Here is an 18,150-nt window from a genome sequence, read left to right as displayed (position 1 = left end):
GCCAGAGAATGAAGACTCAGACAGACAGCACTGCCTAGCCCTCCTGGTGCAGCCCTCTAAGTGCTCATCAGCTCTTGGGCCTCAAGATGGGCAAGGGGACAAGAACACGGCTGTACCCTGTAGACTGGTATCCTGCGGGCCTATCCTGTTGCCCTCACACCTGCAAGACAAGGAACTTAGTAGGAGAGGAGGCCCCAAGGGAGAGCATTGGAACACAGAAATGTGTGTGGTTTTCCCATCTCATGTCACCCCAGCTGGGGCCACAGTGGTGAAGTAATAGCTTCTTCCACAACACAGATGGAAGAGGCATGTTTATTTTAAGCTGGATGCTCCCTCCCACTACCACCAACCATCGGTTCCATCCAAAGAGAGCCACCAAAGGGCTCCCAGCCCTAGCTTCTAGACAGAGCCCAGCGGCTCCATACCGCTGGCACTGATGCTAGAGTCACCTAAAACTAAAGCAATAGTGTTGGTGTGTGGAGAAACTGAGTTAGGGCGATGAAGCCCTGCAGTTTCCCATCTGGGTTTCCTCTGTGTCAGCTCTCCAGAAATTCCTCATTTGGGACAAATAGTGCTGAGGAAAAGCTGAGCACATGGCCTACTTATAGACAGCAGCCTTAATTATGGGCTCTGGGGTGGTATTTTCCTGTCATCATATAACCAACTTCCAGGATTGTTGATGGGGACTGATCTATCCAGAGGCACCCTGGGTCCCCTCCTCAGAAACCACTCCTGACACCTCAGCCTGGTTTAGCGGTGGTGTGGAGTTGTTACTGGGTAGGAGAAAAAGCCTGCTTAGGCTGGCAGGGCTGGTACTGCTGCCCATTGAGGGGGTTTTACATCAGACCTGCACCTGTGTGGGCTGGGGTGAGGCTGTACACCATCCCCTTTGGAGTCTGAAAGCTGGCTACACGTTCCAGCTGGGCTGGGCCACCCCTGGCCGGGCCTTGCCCTGCCCTGGGCCTATTCTCTTCCCTCCCTGGAAAGTTCATCGCTGCCCACGCGGGCCAGCACGTATGCAGCCTGTAAACAGCCCTCTTGTGCCAATGGAGGCGCATTGTTATGTAGACTTCTTTCTGCCCATCTCATTTGTGCAGGGGGCAAGGCTATCATTACCGCTCTCTTACTTGTTAAGTTGCCAGAGAGGAAAAAACAACAAATGAAAGTTTTTCCTCCTCCAAGAGTCTAATTACTTGTTTGGTGAGTCCTGACCCATATACATTTCCAAAGAGCAAGACACTCGATGCTTGAGGAAGAAATGTCCTTGGACAGCTTTCAGAGACCCTCTGCCCATTGATCTGCTGGCTGCTGGCACCACAGCTGGTGAGGCTTGCAGAAATGCTCCGTGAACTTAGGAAACTGACTCAGCAGTGGCCCCTCACCCCACACTCTCTCCTCTGGGTGCCCTGTTCTTGCCTCCTTGCTCTGGACCAGCCATGTTCTTTGATATCCTCCCCCTGCCTTTGTACAGTCTGCCTCTCTGTCCTGTGGACATCCAGAGCTACTTGTGACAGGTGCCTTAGCTTTCCCTCTCTAATTACACTCAGTTCCTCCTCCTCTGAGCAGGCTCTGTACCTTTTGCCCGCTTGGATTTTTGTAGGAACATGCTCACAGCCTGTAATTCTCTACCTGACTCCTCTCCTCCTGAGCTGTGAGCTCCTTGAGAGCAAGGTTTACATTAGGCCCCTTTTAACCTTTCACCCTGGCTAACTCCTGCGCAAGCCACCGTGGCTTGACTGAAATGAGCTCTTAGGGTAGAACACTCACCCTCTAGAATAGCAAAGGATCAAGTGAGCACTGCTCTCAGTTCTCAGCCTGGAGCTGCTCCTCTCCAGCCCAGCCTCCAAGTCCTGGCTCCTGCCTTGCCTTGTTGACATTTGACAGCATCTACAGTAACACTGCCAGCTCATCTTGGGATCGTTCAGTTGTGAACTACTTGGTCAGGCTTTGGGATTCCTCCTGCTTGTTCATTCCATCCCTCAATCCTTCAGTTTCCTCTGTACCTTACACCTGCAGATATGGCCTCAGCCTCTGCAGATTTTGTTTCCTAATGGGGAAAGACAGGCAAGAAGCAAGTAAATTGACAAATAAGATAATGTGGGGATATAATAACAAGGTGGAAACATAGACTGTCTCCCAGTAAGGGCATGGAGAACCACAGTGCCAGAAGAGCATGTGGGATAAGCAAGTGTGACGCAGTCTGATGTGAAAAATGGTCTGACAGAAGCAAAGCCCTGACTATATAGGTTTTCTTGTGGACAGGTTGTCGTTCACATTCTGTTAGCATATTCAAGAGGCTGCCCACAGTTCATACCTACTGAGTAAGACAGGTCTCAAGCTGCAGGAGGAGGCGTGCTCTTAGCCAGGCTTGTGGCCTTAGGGAGCACATAGAGGTCACATCAAGGATGATGAGACAGCCTTGCGTGTGGCACTGGCCTCAGCTCTCTTGAAACACAGAGCCTCAGGGTGCTGAGGCTGGATGTCTTCTGGGTCTTTCGGCCTTTGGCTTAAGACTTCATCCTGCTTAGTTTCGGGAAGCTGAGAACCCAGTTGCCACTCGATCCGCACACTCAGGGCATGGCATCCTCAGCCCCTTACACTTTAGCACACCCATTCTTTGAGAACCAAAGAAGAGAATAACCCTAGTTCCCAAAGTTCCAAGGCACCTTAAAAAAAAAAAAAAAAAACACTGGTTGCTTTGTTTTTTATAGATAATACCCAGGCTGCTAGAGAATTCAGAAAGCCATGCCTCAGATTGTCACACCAGCCTCTCCAGTAGGTTCTGAGTCCCCTCATCCTTTCCCTAGTCTAATTCTGCCCTTCTTTGACTTTACAGATGAAGACATGCACCTGTGGTGTCCCTCACTAGAGGAGGTCACAAAGGTATTCCACAGTTTAGGAGCCCCCAACTCTGACCTCTGCTCACTGGAGCCCTTACAGCTCAGTGGCAGGTGAGTACTTCCCCTTCCGCTCTATATCTCTGTCTCAGTTCCTGTCTGCCTCCCCTCGAGACAGACCCCCCCCCCCACTCCCCATCCCTGCCCCCAACTCTGGGCTGTGTGCTCTAGTCCTCTTTTTCTGCTTTCGGCTAACACTCTTATCACTTAAGCCACACCCTTCCATTTCCTGATTTTGGGGGGTTTTGGGGGGAAGTTTATTTTTGCTAGTTAGTTGCAGATAAGAATCTTTTGGGCCAGGAGCTGGTGGCTCACACCTGTAATCCTAGTTACTCAAGAGGCTGAGATCTGAGAATTATGGTTCAAAGCCAGCCAGGGCAGAAAAGTCCATGAAACTCTTATCTCCAATGAACTACTCAGAAAAAGCTGGAAACGGTGCTGTGATTCAAGTGGTAGAGCACTAGCCTTGAACAAAAGACGCTTAGGGACAGCAACTGGGCCATGAGTTCAAGTCCCAGAAACAAGAAAAAAAAAAAAAGTCTTTTGAATTTATCTGTCCCAGCCAGCTTCAAACTTTGATCCTCAGATTTCAGCCTCCTGAGTAGCTAGGATTGGATGTATGAGTCACTGGTACCCAGCATGCTTTCCCTCTTTTGTTTAGCTGTTAATGGACTCTGGCTTTAGCCCACAAATGGGAAGCCCCTTGCGGCGATGCCCACATGTCTGCCTTTGAGTACAAGTACCATTCCATGAGTGGTAAATGTCAGGGACATAGAGAGAGAAGGTTGGTTGAACTCTTCTGCTTCATCTAATGCCTATCTGCTTACTGAGTAAGCCTTTGCTGCCCCCTCCTTCCTGGTGGAATCTAGATTTTTCACCAAGTTAATACCTCCCAGCACATGTTCCAATCTCTTTGTCTGTTGTTTGGCCAGTTACCTAATAGCAACTCCTGGACACAAGGCACAATTTTATGCATAAAAAATTTTATAATGCTTAATGTTGTTTCCAAAGTGTCTTCTTTGTGACTGAGCTTGGTATGGTGGTGTTAACTTACATATGCATGGTCCCTGGCCTCTAGAGACATAGTCATAAAATACATAAATAACTGGTGACTTGATCTAGTTTGAAAGGTGTCATATATTCTTATTCTTCAGAGAATAGCACATCTCAGGTTTTCTGAGACTTCTTTGAAAAGGCTTTCTTCCACCCCCATGCATCTGGCTGACATCCCTTCACCCAAGGAGGTATTAGGACCCTTTTCCCTTGGTAGCTGGCTGCTGGATGTTCCTCTGCAGGGAAAGCTGGAGCTTTCTTAAGAACCTGTTCCACGACTACATTTAGTAATTGTCTGCCAAGCCAAACCACACTCAGCTATGCTATAAATACCCCCATGCATGCGCCAGCCTGCCACACTTCTACCCCTTTTCCTGCTGGAGCTCAGCATTCCACTTCTAGTTCACCAAGCCACTTGCTGCTTCCTATACCTCAACCTCGGATGAGAAGAAGAAATGTGAATCACATTTAGAATACCAAGGGGAATGGCCTGCTGGAAGGGATCAGAAGAGCCATGGTGACTGATAAGCATATTAGCACACCTGGAAAGTAGGAGATAATCGTGGGGACTTTTTCCCACCCAGTGATAACCCCTCCTTGAAGAGCTACTTTCCTATCTCACCTTTCCTGGTATTTCCAAGAATTGCTCCTTCCTGCCCTTCCTCTATGCTTCAGAACAAACCGTTAGTCTCCAGAGTAGGAGAGACATTAACATTGTGGCCCTTTAAATGTGTCACTCAACCTGCGCTCAAACTTCAGTTTTCACCAGGTGTCTTGAAGCCCTCACTGAGAGGGCAGAACCATGCTGTCCTTAGGACAGGGCCAAGGGAGCTGCCAGTGCTACATGGTCTCATTCCTAGTAATGCACTTTTGACCTCTTAACTCTCGTACTTGGGCTCCAGGACTTTGTCTGGCTGTTGCCAGTGTTTCTGCTGCTCCTAAGGCAGGAAATGAAGGGCTGAGACATCTCTGCACATAACCCCAGGATCTGTCTCTAGTTGTTGTGAGAAAGATAGTCCTTTCCTATTTTATTCCTCATGCCAAATTTCTATCCCCATCTCATCTGAAACACGTTGGAACAAGAACAGAAAATAGGAGCCAGAGTGTTAGCATTCTCAAAGGGACTTCCTCAGGTGCCCTGGTCTTTCCTAGGAATTCAGAAAACATCCTTAAGGTAGGGCTGTGACTACCCCTTCAAAGCTACTTCCTGATTACAAAGCTGTTCGTTTTTCATCACTGTGAAAAGTACCTAAAAAAGCAACTTACAGGTAGAAGAATTTATTTTGGCTCACAATCTAGTCCACCCTTATTTGACTCCATTATCTTCAGACTTGAGCAAGGCAGAAACATTATGGAGGAAACATCATGGATGCATGGTAGAGGAAAGTCATTTACCTTGTGGTAACCAGGAACCAGTCAGACAAAGATCAGAAGAGGTCACAGCCATGGTATACCCTTCAAAGATACCCCAATGAGTTCCTTCCTCCAATCAAGCACCACCTCCTAGAAACCCAGTCAGCTATGAATGTAATGGATTAACCTATTGATGAAATTAATGCCCTCATGATCCAATCACCATTGATATCATATGACCAACCATGAGAGCATTTTGTGGGGATACTTTGTATCCAAACTGTAACAAAAGCTCATCTGAAGAGCCTGCCCAGACATTCAGCCTGGCTCTTCAAGACCAGCAGCACAATGCTGTTGCCTGGTGCTAGTAGTTTACTTAGTTCTGAGAAAGGGCAACCCTGGGCAAAGTCAAAATAGAAATAAATGACAGCACATTGAAAGGACATCCTGTCCAGTATGGAGATAGTTGGAAACCACCTTTCTACAACAGTGTGGTTTAGTTCTCTCCAGATAAAATTCATTCTTGCCTCCTTCTGTTGGCTCAGCATATAATACTCTTCATTGAAGGATAGCGCAGCTTTAGTTTGGTGTTGGAGTAGAGACTCGGAGGGCCCCCTGCTTATTAACAGATGTCTGGCAATTACAGTGGCAGCAGTGCTCATACACTTACAATCTTCCCTCTGAGAATGTGGCAGCACTGTGCAGATAGTGATTTATTATGGTCTCTCACCCTCAGAACAAATACAGAACCCTAGGTAGAGGTTAGTGATATTTATCTTATACTTTATTATTGTAGTCCATGTGACACTCAAACTCTAGGTCCTAGATGCTGGCCGCAGAATGAGGGCTCTAAGCCACAGTTCAGGCAGGGGACTGAGGAGACAAATGAGGCTGCTTTGACCGTGGGACCATCTGCTCACTCAACCCTCATGTCAAGCAGGGCAGTGGGGATTGATAGACCCCAAATCTTCAGCTCTGTGTTGTTTGTGGAAGCAGAGGTACAGTCCTGGGGCCAGCTGATACTATAACTAGAATAGCAGCTAAAGGACTGTGCTTAATGATAGAGAGCTTGCTTAGCATGCATGAGGCTCTGCATTCCATCCTTAGTACTGTCAAATAACAATAGTAATAATAATAATTACACTTAGGATATCAGTCATGCTAGGAGCTAATGGTTCATATCTATAATCCAAGCTACTCAAGAGGTTGAGATTTGAGGCTCATTGTTCAAAACTAGACTGGGCAGGAAAGTCCATGAGACTCTTATCTCCAATTAATCACTAAAAGCCAGAAGTGGAGCTGTGGATCAAGTGGCAGCGCCCTAGTCTTAGCTCCCCAGGTCTGAGTTCAAGCCCAAGGATCAGCACACACACACACACACACACACACACACACACACACACACACACAAATGTCAGTCACAGATGCCAAGAATTTGTCTGGCCAACAGCTCTGAAAGGCAAAGAACAGAAGAAGACCCCCATCACATTGCTGTCCCCTAGGAGAAGGTCTGGGAAGGTTTCGTTGCTCCACTGTGAGCCACTCTACTTGGGAAGGCTGGCTGTGTTGTCACCATATTTCCCTTCTTCAACTCCAAGAAGATGTGTTACCAGCTCACACTTTCTATGCTCCTCCTCTAAGCTTTGGCAGAAGCAAATTGTCTGAAAGACTGTTTCTCTAAAGCCGCCAGAATCTGCCCCACCCTTTGAGAAATTTTGAAAACATGCCCACCCATGCTTGTGTTCCCAGTGCCTGCTCACAGGCTGGTACAGCCAGAACAACTCCTCACACATACCGGGGCAGGTCCAGTATGCACCCAAATGTGCAAGTACCAGCCTCTGGCCCTAATAAACGCTAAAATTGAGAAGAAAGGCTGAATCTAGCCTCATCTACCCTACCTCTAGCTTTGGTTTGTTAGCACCAACTTCCCAGGCATCCAGGACACAGCTCTCCTTCCCCTCTGAGAAACAACAGGGACAAGAAGTGAGGAAGGGTGAAGGTGGCGGCACTCCGTGTGTCCGGCGTTGCTGCGGCGTTGCTGCAAGTGGCTTGACGCGGGCCTGCTTGGGGGCAACATGCAGAGAACTTTGGTCTCTCACCAGAAAAAAAAATAAAAGAACCGGTGGTGGCTGCACCAGTAGAAGAGATGAGGAAAGAACCTGTTCTGGTGTGTCCACCTTTACGAAGCCGAGCATACACACCACCCGAAGATCTCCAAAGTAGTCTGGAATCACGTCTTAAAGAAGTTTTGGGTTCATCTCTTCCTAGTGATTGGCAAGACATCTCCGTGGAAGATGGACATATGAAGTTCAGTCTCTTGGCACACTTGGCCGACTTGGGCCATGTAGTACCCAACTCCAAGCTTCCCCAAATGTGTAAAGTCAGAGATATTCTTGATTTCTATAAGGTCTCTGTTAAAGATATCTCTAAGTTTGATGAACTTACTGTCAGTAATTTGCCTCCTAATTTGAAAATCACCTGGGGTTATTGAGCAATTCAGAAAACGGACACACTGAATATAATTTTGTTCTGAGCAAGTGGATTGCTTATTGGACCTTTTGATACTTTGTGTTTTATAAAACAACTTTCTGTAGAAGATTAATATCTCTGTCTTGTTCTCTCTTTTCATCATGAATCAACAAATAGGCTTTTTTCCTGTTTTTCTCATTTGCTGAAGCTGTTTTTTAAATACAGTTTAGTCATTAATAATTTATGGAAATTTCTCTTCAGAGGACATTGTAACTTGGGTTTAGGATAGTAGGCTATTACAAATTCAGATGTTGTCTTTACCCTTTCTAGGTATAAACTAATAGTTCATGAAAATGCCCTCACTAGGGCTCTAAGATCTAAGATGAAAATAGTATACATTACAATACATATACAAATGAGGGCATTTGTAGTAGATTAAATAATTAAAATAAACATAAAGGTGTGCTGTATATTTTAGAAGGTTGTTTTGTCACTGTGGACTGTTTGAATAGACTAAAAAATGCTGGACATTCATGATTAATTGCTTAGAATTAAAGTAAATTTCTTAAAAAAAAAAGAAGTGAGGAAGTACAGAGACTTCTCCCAGAGCTTCAGGACCAATACTCTGCTCTGTTCTGCTCATGGCCATGTGACTACACCAGGCTTCTTTCTTCTTAACGTTGTCTTCCTTGGCATTCCCAGGTACCAAGAAGTCCATGAGACAGACAGACAGCAAAAGGGCTTTGTCAGAAACTCACTTAACTGACTTGAAGTCAGCAATGTACATTTGGCCAGAAAGAATCATTTCAGGGGGGTGACCTGGCTAGCCTGTGGGAAGGGTGGTGTGACTGCTGCCTACTGCTGACCTTACTACAACCGTCTCAGCACCCTGTGTGCAGCTCTGATCTTTCCAAGAGGGATTTCTTCACTCCCTCAGCTAGATCTGTCCCTTCCCTGGGGCAAACAAGCAAGACAGGCCTATCCATAGACAACTTGTTATATCCAATGCATCACCTTTGGAAAGGGTTTTCTTTTTTTTTTTTTGGAAAGGGTTTTCAACATAGTTTTTATTCTGATGTTTTCGCCTTCCTTGAAACTTTAGAAACTAGGCCCATGTAAGTCCCTCATAATGCTTTTTTTTTTTTTTTCTGTCAGTCCTGGGGCCTGAACTCTGAGCCTGGGCTCTGCCCCTCAGCTCTTCAGCTTAAGGGTAGCTCTCTACCACTTGAGCCACAGTGCCACTTCTGTCTTTTTTTGCTTATGTGGTGCAGAGGAATCGAACCCAGGGCTTTGTGAATGCAAGGCAAGCACTCTACCACTAAGCCACCTTCCCAGTACCCCTCATAATGCTTTGGGGTAATTGAAGGGATGCTTTTTCTGGTTTCTGTGTCTCAGACAACTAAAGCTGGAGATCTCACCTGAGTGGCAGGCCCTGGGAGCCAGCTTCCCAGTGGTCTTCTACTCACTAGCATTTATGTTCTGGTCTAGTCTCCTCCCGGCCAAGTCAGGCTGGCTTGTGTGACCCATGAATCATCACGGGTGATGGGATATCACCTGAGGTCAGGTTAGGAAAGACTATGTTCTGTCTTTGGCCCTCCACTTGTTTTACTCCCGTTCCCTCTTGTCTTCCCCAATCTTGTCCTGTTCTCTCTTCTCCTTGGCTAGCTTTGGGGAACCCAGCTGACACACTGAGGAGCCTGTGGAGGGTCCCATGTGACATTTCACTGGGGCCCACCACTCCATGGCCACATGAGCAAGTTTAGAGCTTGGTTCCCCAGCTGGATCAAGGTTAAGAAAGTTGCAGCTCCACCCAAAGTTCTGAGGAATGACCCTGAGCCACAACCATTCAGCTGAGCTTCCCTTGGATTCTTGGTTCTCGGAAACGGTGTGAGATAATAAGTGTGTTCTTAATAAGTCTGTGGGTTTGGGGTGGGGGGTGATTGGTTATGGCCCAGTAGATGACCAGCACCCATGGCAATGGTGACCTTGGAGAAGTGAGTCCTCTGGCATCATCTGCTCCTGAGCACACGAGGGCCACTGGCTGTGCCTTGCTGTCTCCTTGTGCTCAGTTCTGTGCATTCCCTTATCATCTGTGCTGTGGGTGTTTTTGTCTTACCTCAGAATGCTTGAAAACAAAATCAGCCTGAGTTGTCAGGAGCAGGAGGACTCCCCACAAGAGGTGGTCTTGGACATCAGCCTGAGCTACATCTACAAGGTGAGTCAAGCCTTACCTGCCTCACCCCAAAGCACTCAGGTACAATCCAGACATAGTCAGCAGTGTGACTCCCCTGTCACACACAGCCAGCGAGCTCAGCACCATTGCAGACACCATACAGGCTGCTAGTACAATGTACTAGCTGCACAATGTACAGGCTGCACAATGTATTCACCCCACGGGGGTTTCAAGTCCAGCCATGCTGGGCTTGCTCTGTGCCTACCCAGCACAGCCTAAGGGGCTCACAGGACAAGCCCTTTCCTGTCTGTCATCTTCCAGGGAACCAGTTCCACAGTCCCCTCTTCCCCCACCACATGCCTCACACCCCTAGTTCTCTTTCCTTCCAGTTCCTGACGCTGTGTGTCCTAATGCGGCCAGGCAGCTATACCGACCAGAGCCTCCTGCAGCTGATAGAGCTGCTGTGCCGTGCAGGCCTGGATGTGGAGCTGCGACTGCTGCCCAAGACGGACCTCCAGCAGCTGCTGCTCCTACTTCTGGAAAGCATCTGTGAATGGCCAGGGAAGGTACCATGGCCCAAGCCAACCCTCAGCCACTGGAAACCACAGCACCCCCTAGAGCACCCTGAGTGAGGCCAGCACTGCTTGCAGGTCATCAGGATGTCCTTGATCTCTGGGATTCTCCTCTCCCCACCCCCTTCTTTATGTGGGCTGAGTCACAGCAGGTCCTGTGGCTTCTTCCGGTAGCCCACCAGTGTCCCCTGTCCCCACAGCTCCAGCCACTGTGCAATGCCCTCAGCTGGGTGTCCAACCATCACCATAACCTGCTGGCCCTTGTGCAGTTCTTCCCGAATGTGACCTCTCGAGGCAGGTGGGTGCTTCATCCTTCCTGCCTTCTGCCCTAGCAGGCATTCCTAAGGAGTCCTGTAGGAATCATTTTCTTCCCAACAAACCTCAGAGGAAGAACTAAAAATACAGTTCCCTAATGAATTCTTTACAAATGAAAAAGCCTAATTTTCTTAACATGGTCTTATTAGCAAAACACTGCCTTGTGCAATTATCTTCTGCCTGCAGAGCCCCGCCTGCCTTTCTTTGGGCTTCCTCCCCAACCTTTGGCTGGCTTCTTCTTTGTCATTCAGACTGCAGCTGATCACTCCCTTGCTCCTCCCTTAGCCCTCTCCAACTCTCAATTCACTGGTCTGTTTATTTTCTGCACATTTATCTCTGCCAGAAGTTATCTTAAGGTTTGTTTTCCTGTTTCTAGTTGCCTCTGGAGTCACTGCTTCACCAAGGCAGGTGCCTGGTCCAGGTTCTTCCGCAGGCTGTTGGTGCTTTGTAAATTCTTTGGAATGATGAAGGAGGTGAACAAAATGAACTTAGTTCAGAAGCTAAGACCTATTTGCTGGACTTGACTTTTCCTTCTGTCTTGGCCCTGCCCTGAGCAGATCCCTGCCCTTTCTCCCCTCCGCCTCTCCATACTGTCCATCCCTATGCTTAGACAGAAGACTCTACACTTGGCATTCCTGCCCTCCCATGGGCCCTTCTTCCCTCCTGGGAACCGCTCTCATGTGCAGATATGGAGCTCAGGGTCTCTACACACTTGTGCTGCGCAGCAAATGCTCTGTTCCTGATGGGCATGCCCAGCCCAGCTTCAGGCTCTTTGTTATGAATCTGGCCCTGAAAGGGAAGGTTTTGCTCTGCATTTCATAAAACCAGGCTTCTGGAAACTCTTGTCTGAGGTATCTAGGTGCTCCAGTGGATACTGTCTTCACCAAATGACCCCTGGTCGGGCCATTCTGTCAGTCTTTCCTCTCTCCCATCGCTCACCCACGCAGTGGCCTAATCCCAGCTTGATTGTCCTCCTGTATCCATGCCATTATTCCTTCTAGACCAAATCCTGTGCTTTCTGCCTTCCAAAAATCCTCAGTTCTAGCCGGGCGCTGGTGGCTCACGCCTGTAATCCTAGCTACTCAGGAGGCTGAGATCTGAGGATTGCGGTTCAAAGCCAGCCCGGGCAGGAAAGACCATGAGACTCCTATCTCCAATAAACCACCAGAAAACCGGAAGTGGCTGTAGCTCAAGTGGTAGAGCGCTCGCCTTGAGCTGAAGAGCTGAGGGACAAGTACCCAGGCCCAGAGTTCAAGCCCCACGACCGACAAAAAAAAAAAACAAACAAAAATCCTCAGTTCTTATTTAAGATTTCTCTCCATGTCACTTTCATCACCTCCCTGCTTTCATTTCCCTATCTATCCTAGAGGGAGCAAGGCGATCTATCTCTTCCTCTTCCTCAAAAGTCTGAAGAGACAGACCTAAGATTGTTGCACCTCTGCCTCACCTTTCTGCCCAGTGCCTGAATACCAAGTAGTGGTCTCCAAGGTCCATGTAGTCCAGTTCAGTTTTCCAGTTACTCCACATAGGCCTTGTTATTTGTAGTGGCTTTTCACAGATGCATGCACGAGCACACTCCCACCCCTCCCCACAAGAGATGAGCCTTATTCCTTTTCATAGCTGTATAATATTCTATGGTATATGTAAAAACAGTCCCCTAATACTGGTCATTCGCTCCATGGGTAGGAGCTTTGGGTATTTGTGTAGATATTTATTTATTTATTTTTGGTCCGGTCGTGGGGCCTGAACTCTGGGCCTGGGCGCTGTCCCTCAGCTCTTCAGCTCAAGGCTAGCGCTCTACCACTTGAGCCACAGCGCCACTTCCGGCTTTTTTTTTTCTTTTTGTTTATGTGGTGCTGGGAAATTGAACCCAGGGCCTCAGGCATGCAAGGCAAGCACTCTACCACTGAGCTACCTTCCCAGCCCTTGTGTAGATATTTCTAAAGGACAAAAATATCCATTCCTTGAAAGGAAATTGTCATCCTAAAGTATGCACATTGTCTCCAAAAAGCAAAAGTGGATGAAGTATTATTACCAGTGGCTATGAAAATACCTATTTCTGCACATTCTCATTAAGACTGTTGTCGGACTAGTGAATGGAAAATCTTATCCTGTTTCTGTTTTATTTCTCTGATTGCCAGTGAATAGGGTGCTTTTTTCATGTTTATTGAACTTTTGTATTTCTTTTACTACAGATTATCTTCTAGTATTCCTTATCTTTTTCTTTTCTTTTCTTTTCTTTTTTTTTTTTTGGCGGTTGTAGAGCCTGAACTGTGGGCCTGGGCGCTGTCCCTCAGCTCTTCAGCTCAAGGCTAGTGCTCTACCACTTGAGCCACAGTGCCACTTTCAGCTTTTTCTGTTTATGTGGTGCTTAGGAATTGAACCCAGGGCCTCATGCATGCGAGGCAAGCACTCTACCACTGAGCCACCTTCCCTGCCCAATAAAGCAATATCTTTTTTTTTTTTTTCAGTTGTGGGGCCTGAACTCTGGGACTGGGCACTGTCCCTGAGCTCAAGGCAAGTGTTCTACCACTTGAGCCAAAGCGCCACTTCTCTTACCTGTTTTCTACTAGGAAATTTATCTTCTTATTAACTCTATTGATTTATATGTTATTTATATATGCTGCAAACACTATTTTCTCCTAAACTTGTAAATTGTTATTATTGTTGTCATGCTTCTCCTTCTTCTCTTGCTCTTTCTCTTCTTCTCTTTCTTTTTTGAGACAGGGTCACATTAGATAGCCCACAGGCTGGCATCAAACTTGGAATCCTCCTGCCTCTGCCTCCTGAGTACTGAGATTATAGGCAAGCACAGCCATACCTAGCCTGTATATTATTCTTCTTAAGTCTGTCCCTAGGCTCTTCAGCTCAAGGTGAGCACTCTACCACTTGAGCCACTGTGCCACTGCTGGGTTTCTGGTGGTTAATGGGAGATGAATCTCAGACTTTCCTGCCTGTGCTGGTTTTGAACCAAGATCCTCAGCTCTCAGCCTCCTGAGTAGCTAGGATTACAGGTGTGAGCCACCAGCACGGGGTTAGTAGGTCCCCTTTGTTTTCTGTAAGATTGTGAAGCCAAAGATTTACTGTGTTATCCTTATTTCCTTATCCCCTCCCCCCTCCATCCCTATTTGGTTGTCAGGCAGGTTTTGGTTTATCCTGTCATCTCCAAGTTTTATAGGCCACAATTCCCTGACTGGCTGCTTTTCTTTTCTTTTTTTTGGGTCCGGTTGTGGGGCCTGAACTCTGGGCCTGAGCGCTGTCCCTCAGCTCTTCAGCTCAAGGCTAGCACTCTACCACTTGAGGACTGATTGCTTTTCTATTACTAACTCCTATCAGCGCTAGAGATTGAGCCCATGGCCTCTCAAATGCTAAGGGAAAATGCTTTAATGTTGAGCTACACTCTCAGTTCCTCAATGATCTGCAAATTTGTAGGAGATTGTCATAAATAGTAGAGTTGAATCTTTCACTAGGAAGGTCTTCCCTACCCTAAGACTGTTACATTTTTAAAAAGAGGTGGCCAAGTAAGAACAGCACCACGCACGTGGTATTCAGGTAAGGGGTAGGTTTATTCATCGTTCCGGCTGGCACCAGGCCATCTTGGTCCTCCACGCGGTGGGGAAAGGCCTGGGAAAGAGAGCTGGGAGAGCTGGGAAAGAGAGAGAGCTGGGAAAGAGAGAGAAAAGAGCTAGAAAAGCGCAGAGAGAGCAGAGAGAGAGAGAGAGTCTGGGCCAGAGTAGAGAAGTGGTGTGGACGTGGATGTGAAGGCAGCAATGGTATCGATGCGCTGTGTCCGCAGCAGACAGATGGGTTCGCAAAAGGCCGTCAGAACTGTGGGTATTCCTCAGAGCAAAAAGGGAAAAACAAACAGAAAAGGAAAAAAGAACAGAGAGGAATCCCAGCTATCCTGACTTTAAGCCCTTTATCCAAGTCACGGCACCATTTATGTTAGGTTTTTAAAAAGAGGTAGCTGAGTAAGAACAGCAGCACTCCCGTGGTATTCAGGTAAGGGGTAGGTTTATTCAGTAGACCTGCTGGGACCAGGCAAGGTTGGCACTCCACGTGGCTGGGAAAGGCCTGGGAAAGAGCGAGAGCTGGGAAAGAGAGGAAAGAGAGAGAAAAGAACTAGACAGGAGCTAGACAATAGCAAGACAAGAGCAGAGAGAGCGTCTGGGCCTGGGCTAGGCCTTATGTAGGGTATGGGCGGGGAAAGGTGTGGCCACATCAAATTCAGATGTGACCTCAGCAGATGCAGATGTGACCTCTTCCAGGTGTCCTAGTTGCCTAGGTAACGCAGGTACTGGGTGGAGACTTTGCTGCGAGGAGGGTGGAGTCTGCTAGCCATCCAGGAGCAGACCTTACAAAGACTAAAAAAAAAAGTTTTTGTTGTTTGTTTTTAATGTACTTATAGAATTTTGGTCCTGTCAGGTCTTTTTCTTTATTAGTAGTAGTATAGTTATGGGGCTTGAACTCAGGCCTGAGCGCTGTTCCTGAGCTCTTTTTGCTCAATGCTAGCACTCTACCACTTTGAGCCACAAGAGCCACTTCCCATTTTCTGGTGATTAATTAAGAGTCTCATGGACTTTCCTGCCCAGCTGGCTTTGAACTGCAATCCTCAGATCTCAGCCTCCTGAATTGCTAGCCCAAGAGTGCCCAGCCCTGTTGTTGTAAGGTGAATTATTCCAGAAGCTACATTTTGGAATTTGGAATACTGGAGTCTTTATTACACAACACTAGCAGTCTGCACACCACCCGTTGTTACAAAGGCCTGCAGTACCCAAATACATATAACACAGCTAGCAAACAGGCCAGTGTAAGGTATAAGTACGTAGGTTTCATTAGGCAGCTGAGGAAGAGAACACCGCACAGTGCTCAGGTAGGAAAAGAAGTTTATTTACAGAACTGCTACACCCAGCCTGAAGGATGGAGACCTACCCCCAGACCAGGACTTATGTAGGCCAGGGACAGGAAGAGGTGTGGCCAGATGGGGGAAAGGTGTGGCCACATTGGATCTGGATGTGACCTCAGGGCCTGAGACCCTCCTAGGGTCAGATACGAGGCGTGACCAGAGGCAGCCCAGGGCATCACCTAGCAGGAGGGGGAGGCGACTGCTTCCAGGTGTGCCAGTTACCTAGGTAACACAGATACTGGGCAGAAACCTAGCTAAGGGGTAGAGAGGTGTCTGCTCAGGGCCTGCATGGCTCAGGGCAGACATTATAGCCAGAGAGGGAAGAAAGAACAAAAACAATACCAACAAACGAATTCAGCTCCCTGATGCCTGGAAACGGGAGATCAGACACAACCCAATCACAGAAACGCACGTGGCCTGGCGTAATGGCACCTGTGCTAGTTTGGGCCTAAATAGGGTCAGCGCAGGGAGGGAGGGGGAGGTCCACAGAAAATGCCCAGTCCCAGTAAGTAACCTATCAGCCGGGTGCCCACCCCTGCCGCCAGGGATCTGGGCAAGCCCATCACCTGGAAGCCCTGGGGGTTCCTTCCCCCCAGCATGAAGACGAAATGCCAGACCCTACCATCTGCCATGTGGCCAATATGGCTCTGGCCACACCTGACCACCTTACTCTACCCTCAGGTCTTAACCCTATATGGAGTCTACTTTTCTTAGGTATGAGACAAGAATCTAAGCTGATTTATTTCTACCAACAAGACTCAGTAGACCACATACCAATTGTTGATATTAATAATCCACCCTTTCCCTATAGTAGATTTGAAGCTACTTTTGTGGTACTTCAAATTTATGACTTTGCTCATTCATCTGCTAAGCATGGTAAACTGTGATTTGGGGAAACTGTCTCTTTCTCAGGTTCTCTTTGTGGTTCCACAGCTTGTGATTAGTACCCCTTAAATGCTAAGGAGAATAAAGTAGAACATTTTTTGACTGGCTTTGAAGCAGCCACCTACCTGAACAGGGTAATAATGCCTTGAGCCAAGAGTTTTGCTAGGGAAGAGGGCTCCTCATAGGATGTTATTTACTTACTTAGACATTTTATTTTAGCTCAGTTATGATGGCACATGCCTGTAATCCCAGGATTTAGGAGGCTCAGGCAGAAAGAATGCAAGTTCCAGGCTCATTTGGACTACATAGTGATATTCTACCTTCTTGGGGGGGAAAAAAAAGGGAGAAAGAGATGTTGTTTTACTTTTTCTTTCTAATGAATAAAGCATTTACATGCTGGCTAGGAATGTGGCTCAGTGGTAGAGTGCTTTCCTAGCCTGCATGAAGCCCTGGGTTCGAGTCCTCAGTATCACAAAAGCAGAAAAAGCCAGAAATGGTGCTCTGGTTCAAGTGGTAGAGTGCTAGCCTTGAGCAAAAGAAGCTCAGTGCCCAGGCTCTGATTTCAAGCCACAGGACTCACCAAAAAAAAAGTATTTATGGACTGTAAAAGTCAAGGAGTGAATAGATATCAAAAACCCATGTGGGCTGGGAATGTGGCTCAGTGGTAGAGTGCAAGCCTTGAGCAAAAAGGATTTCAGAGTCAGACCCAGACCCTGAGTTCAAACCCCAGGACTGGCCAAAAAAAAAAAAACCTCCTCACCCTTGTGGCTGGCCATGTGGCCTGTTGCCAGTTTTTGTGCATATATGTATGTGCATGCATGGGTTCCCTGCCAGTTCTTTTCACTTCAAGGTATGTTTGGCAGTCCTTCCAAATTGGGTCATAAAGAGCTTCTAATTCTTTTTACAGCTTTGCCATATTCTCTGTAGATCTTAGCGATGCCCTCCCCCTCCCCCCCCCCCCCCCCGCCCTTGCTGGTGGCTGTCCCATTGGGCTCAGAGCCCAAACTGTCCCCAGGAAGAAGGGCGGGTTGTTGTGCCAGAGGCTGTCACACTTTTGGTCTACTTGACTTGTTAAGCACAAAGCAAGAACTCCTACTGATGGCATATTTGTGAAATGTGCCCCCATTGCCTGCCTTGTTGATGGAGCCTTCGTGACAGGGAAAAGGGGGGGGGGGGGGCTGCAGTCTGAACTGCAGAGTTGAGCTGAAGCACAAAAAAGGAAAGGGGGCCAATGGTGGAGGAGGCACTTGGGGAGTACCATATTAGAAGGGTGACTCCACTCTGGTGGCCCCAGGAAGCTGCCATTCGAGCTCCTGAGCAGTCTCTAGTGCATTCCCATGCACTCAGTACAAACTCCTGCAGCCACACACAGGAGCACCCACCCATCAAGAAGTTAGGGACATTGAGGACTGCTCTTGCTCCTCAGAAAACCCAGCCAGGCACCGGTGGCTCACACCTTTAACCCTAGCTACCCAGGAGGCTGAGATCTAAGGATCCTGGTTCAAAACCAGCCCGGGCAAGAAAATC

The 18,150-nt window shown here is 47.6% G+C and overlaps 1 protein-coding gene across 3 annotated transcripts in view; it reads left to right on the top strand.

Annotated features, from left to right (window-relative positions):
* The window catches only part of Fam178b (family with sequence similarity 178 member B), a 93,974-nt gene that overhangs the window by 37,316 nt on the left and 38,508 nt on the right, over nt 1-18,150 (top strand). For all 3 annotated transcript variants that reach the window (XM_042695460.1, XM_042695459.1, XM_042695457.1), the window contains 4 exons: nt 2,837-2,951; nt 9,894-9,987; nt 10,335-10,511; nt 10,718-10,815. In XM_042695460.1, the coding sequence (XP_042551394.1) occupies nt 2,837-2,951; nt 9,894-9,987; nt 10,335-10,511; nt 10,718-10,815 (484 nt within the window). The remainder of the gene's footprint in view (nt 1-2,836; nt 2,952-9,893; nt 9,988-10,334; nt 10,512-10,717; nt 10,816-18,150) is intronic.

This window comes from Dipodomys spectabilis, unplaced genomic scaffold (assembly GCF_019054845.1).
Source record: "Dipodomys spectabilis isolate Male_0828 unplaced genomic scaffold, ASM1905484v1 ptg000187l, whole genome shotgun sequence".
Taxonomy (NCBI): Eukaryota; Metazoa; Chordata; class Mammalia; order Rodentia; family Heteromyidae; genus Dipodomys; species Dipodomys spectabilis.
This window is presented reverse-complemented; position numbering and strand designations above follow the sequence as displayed.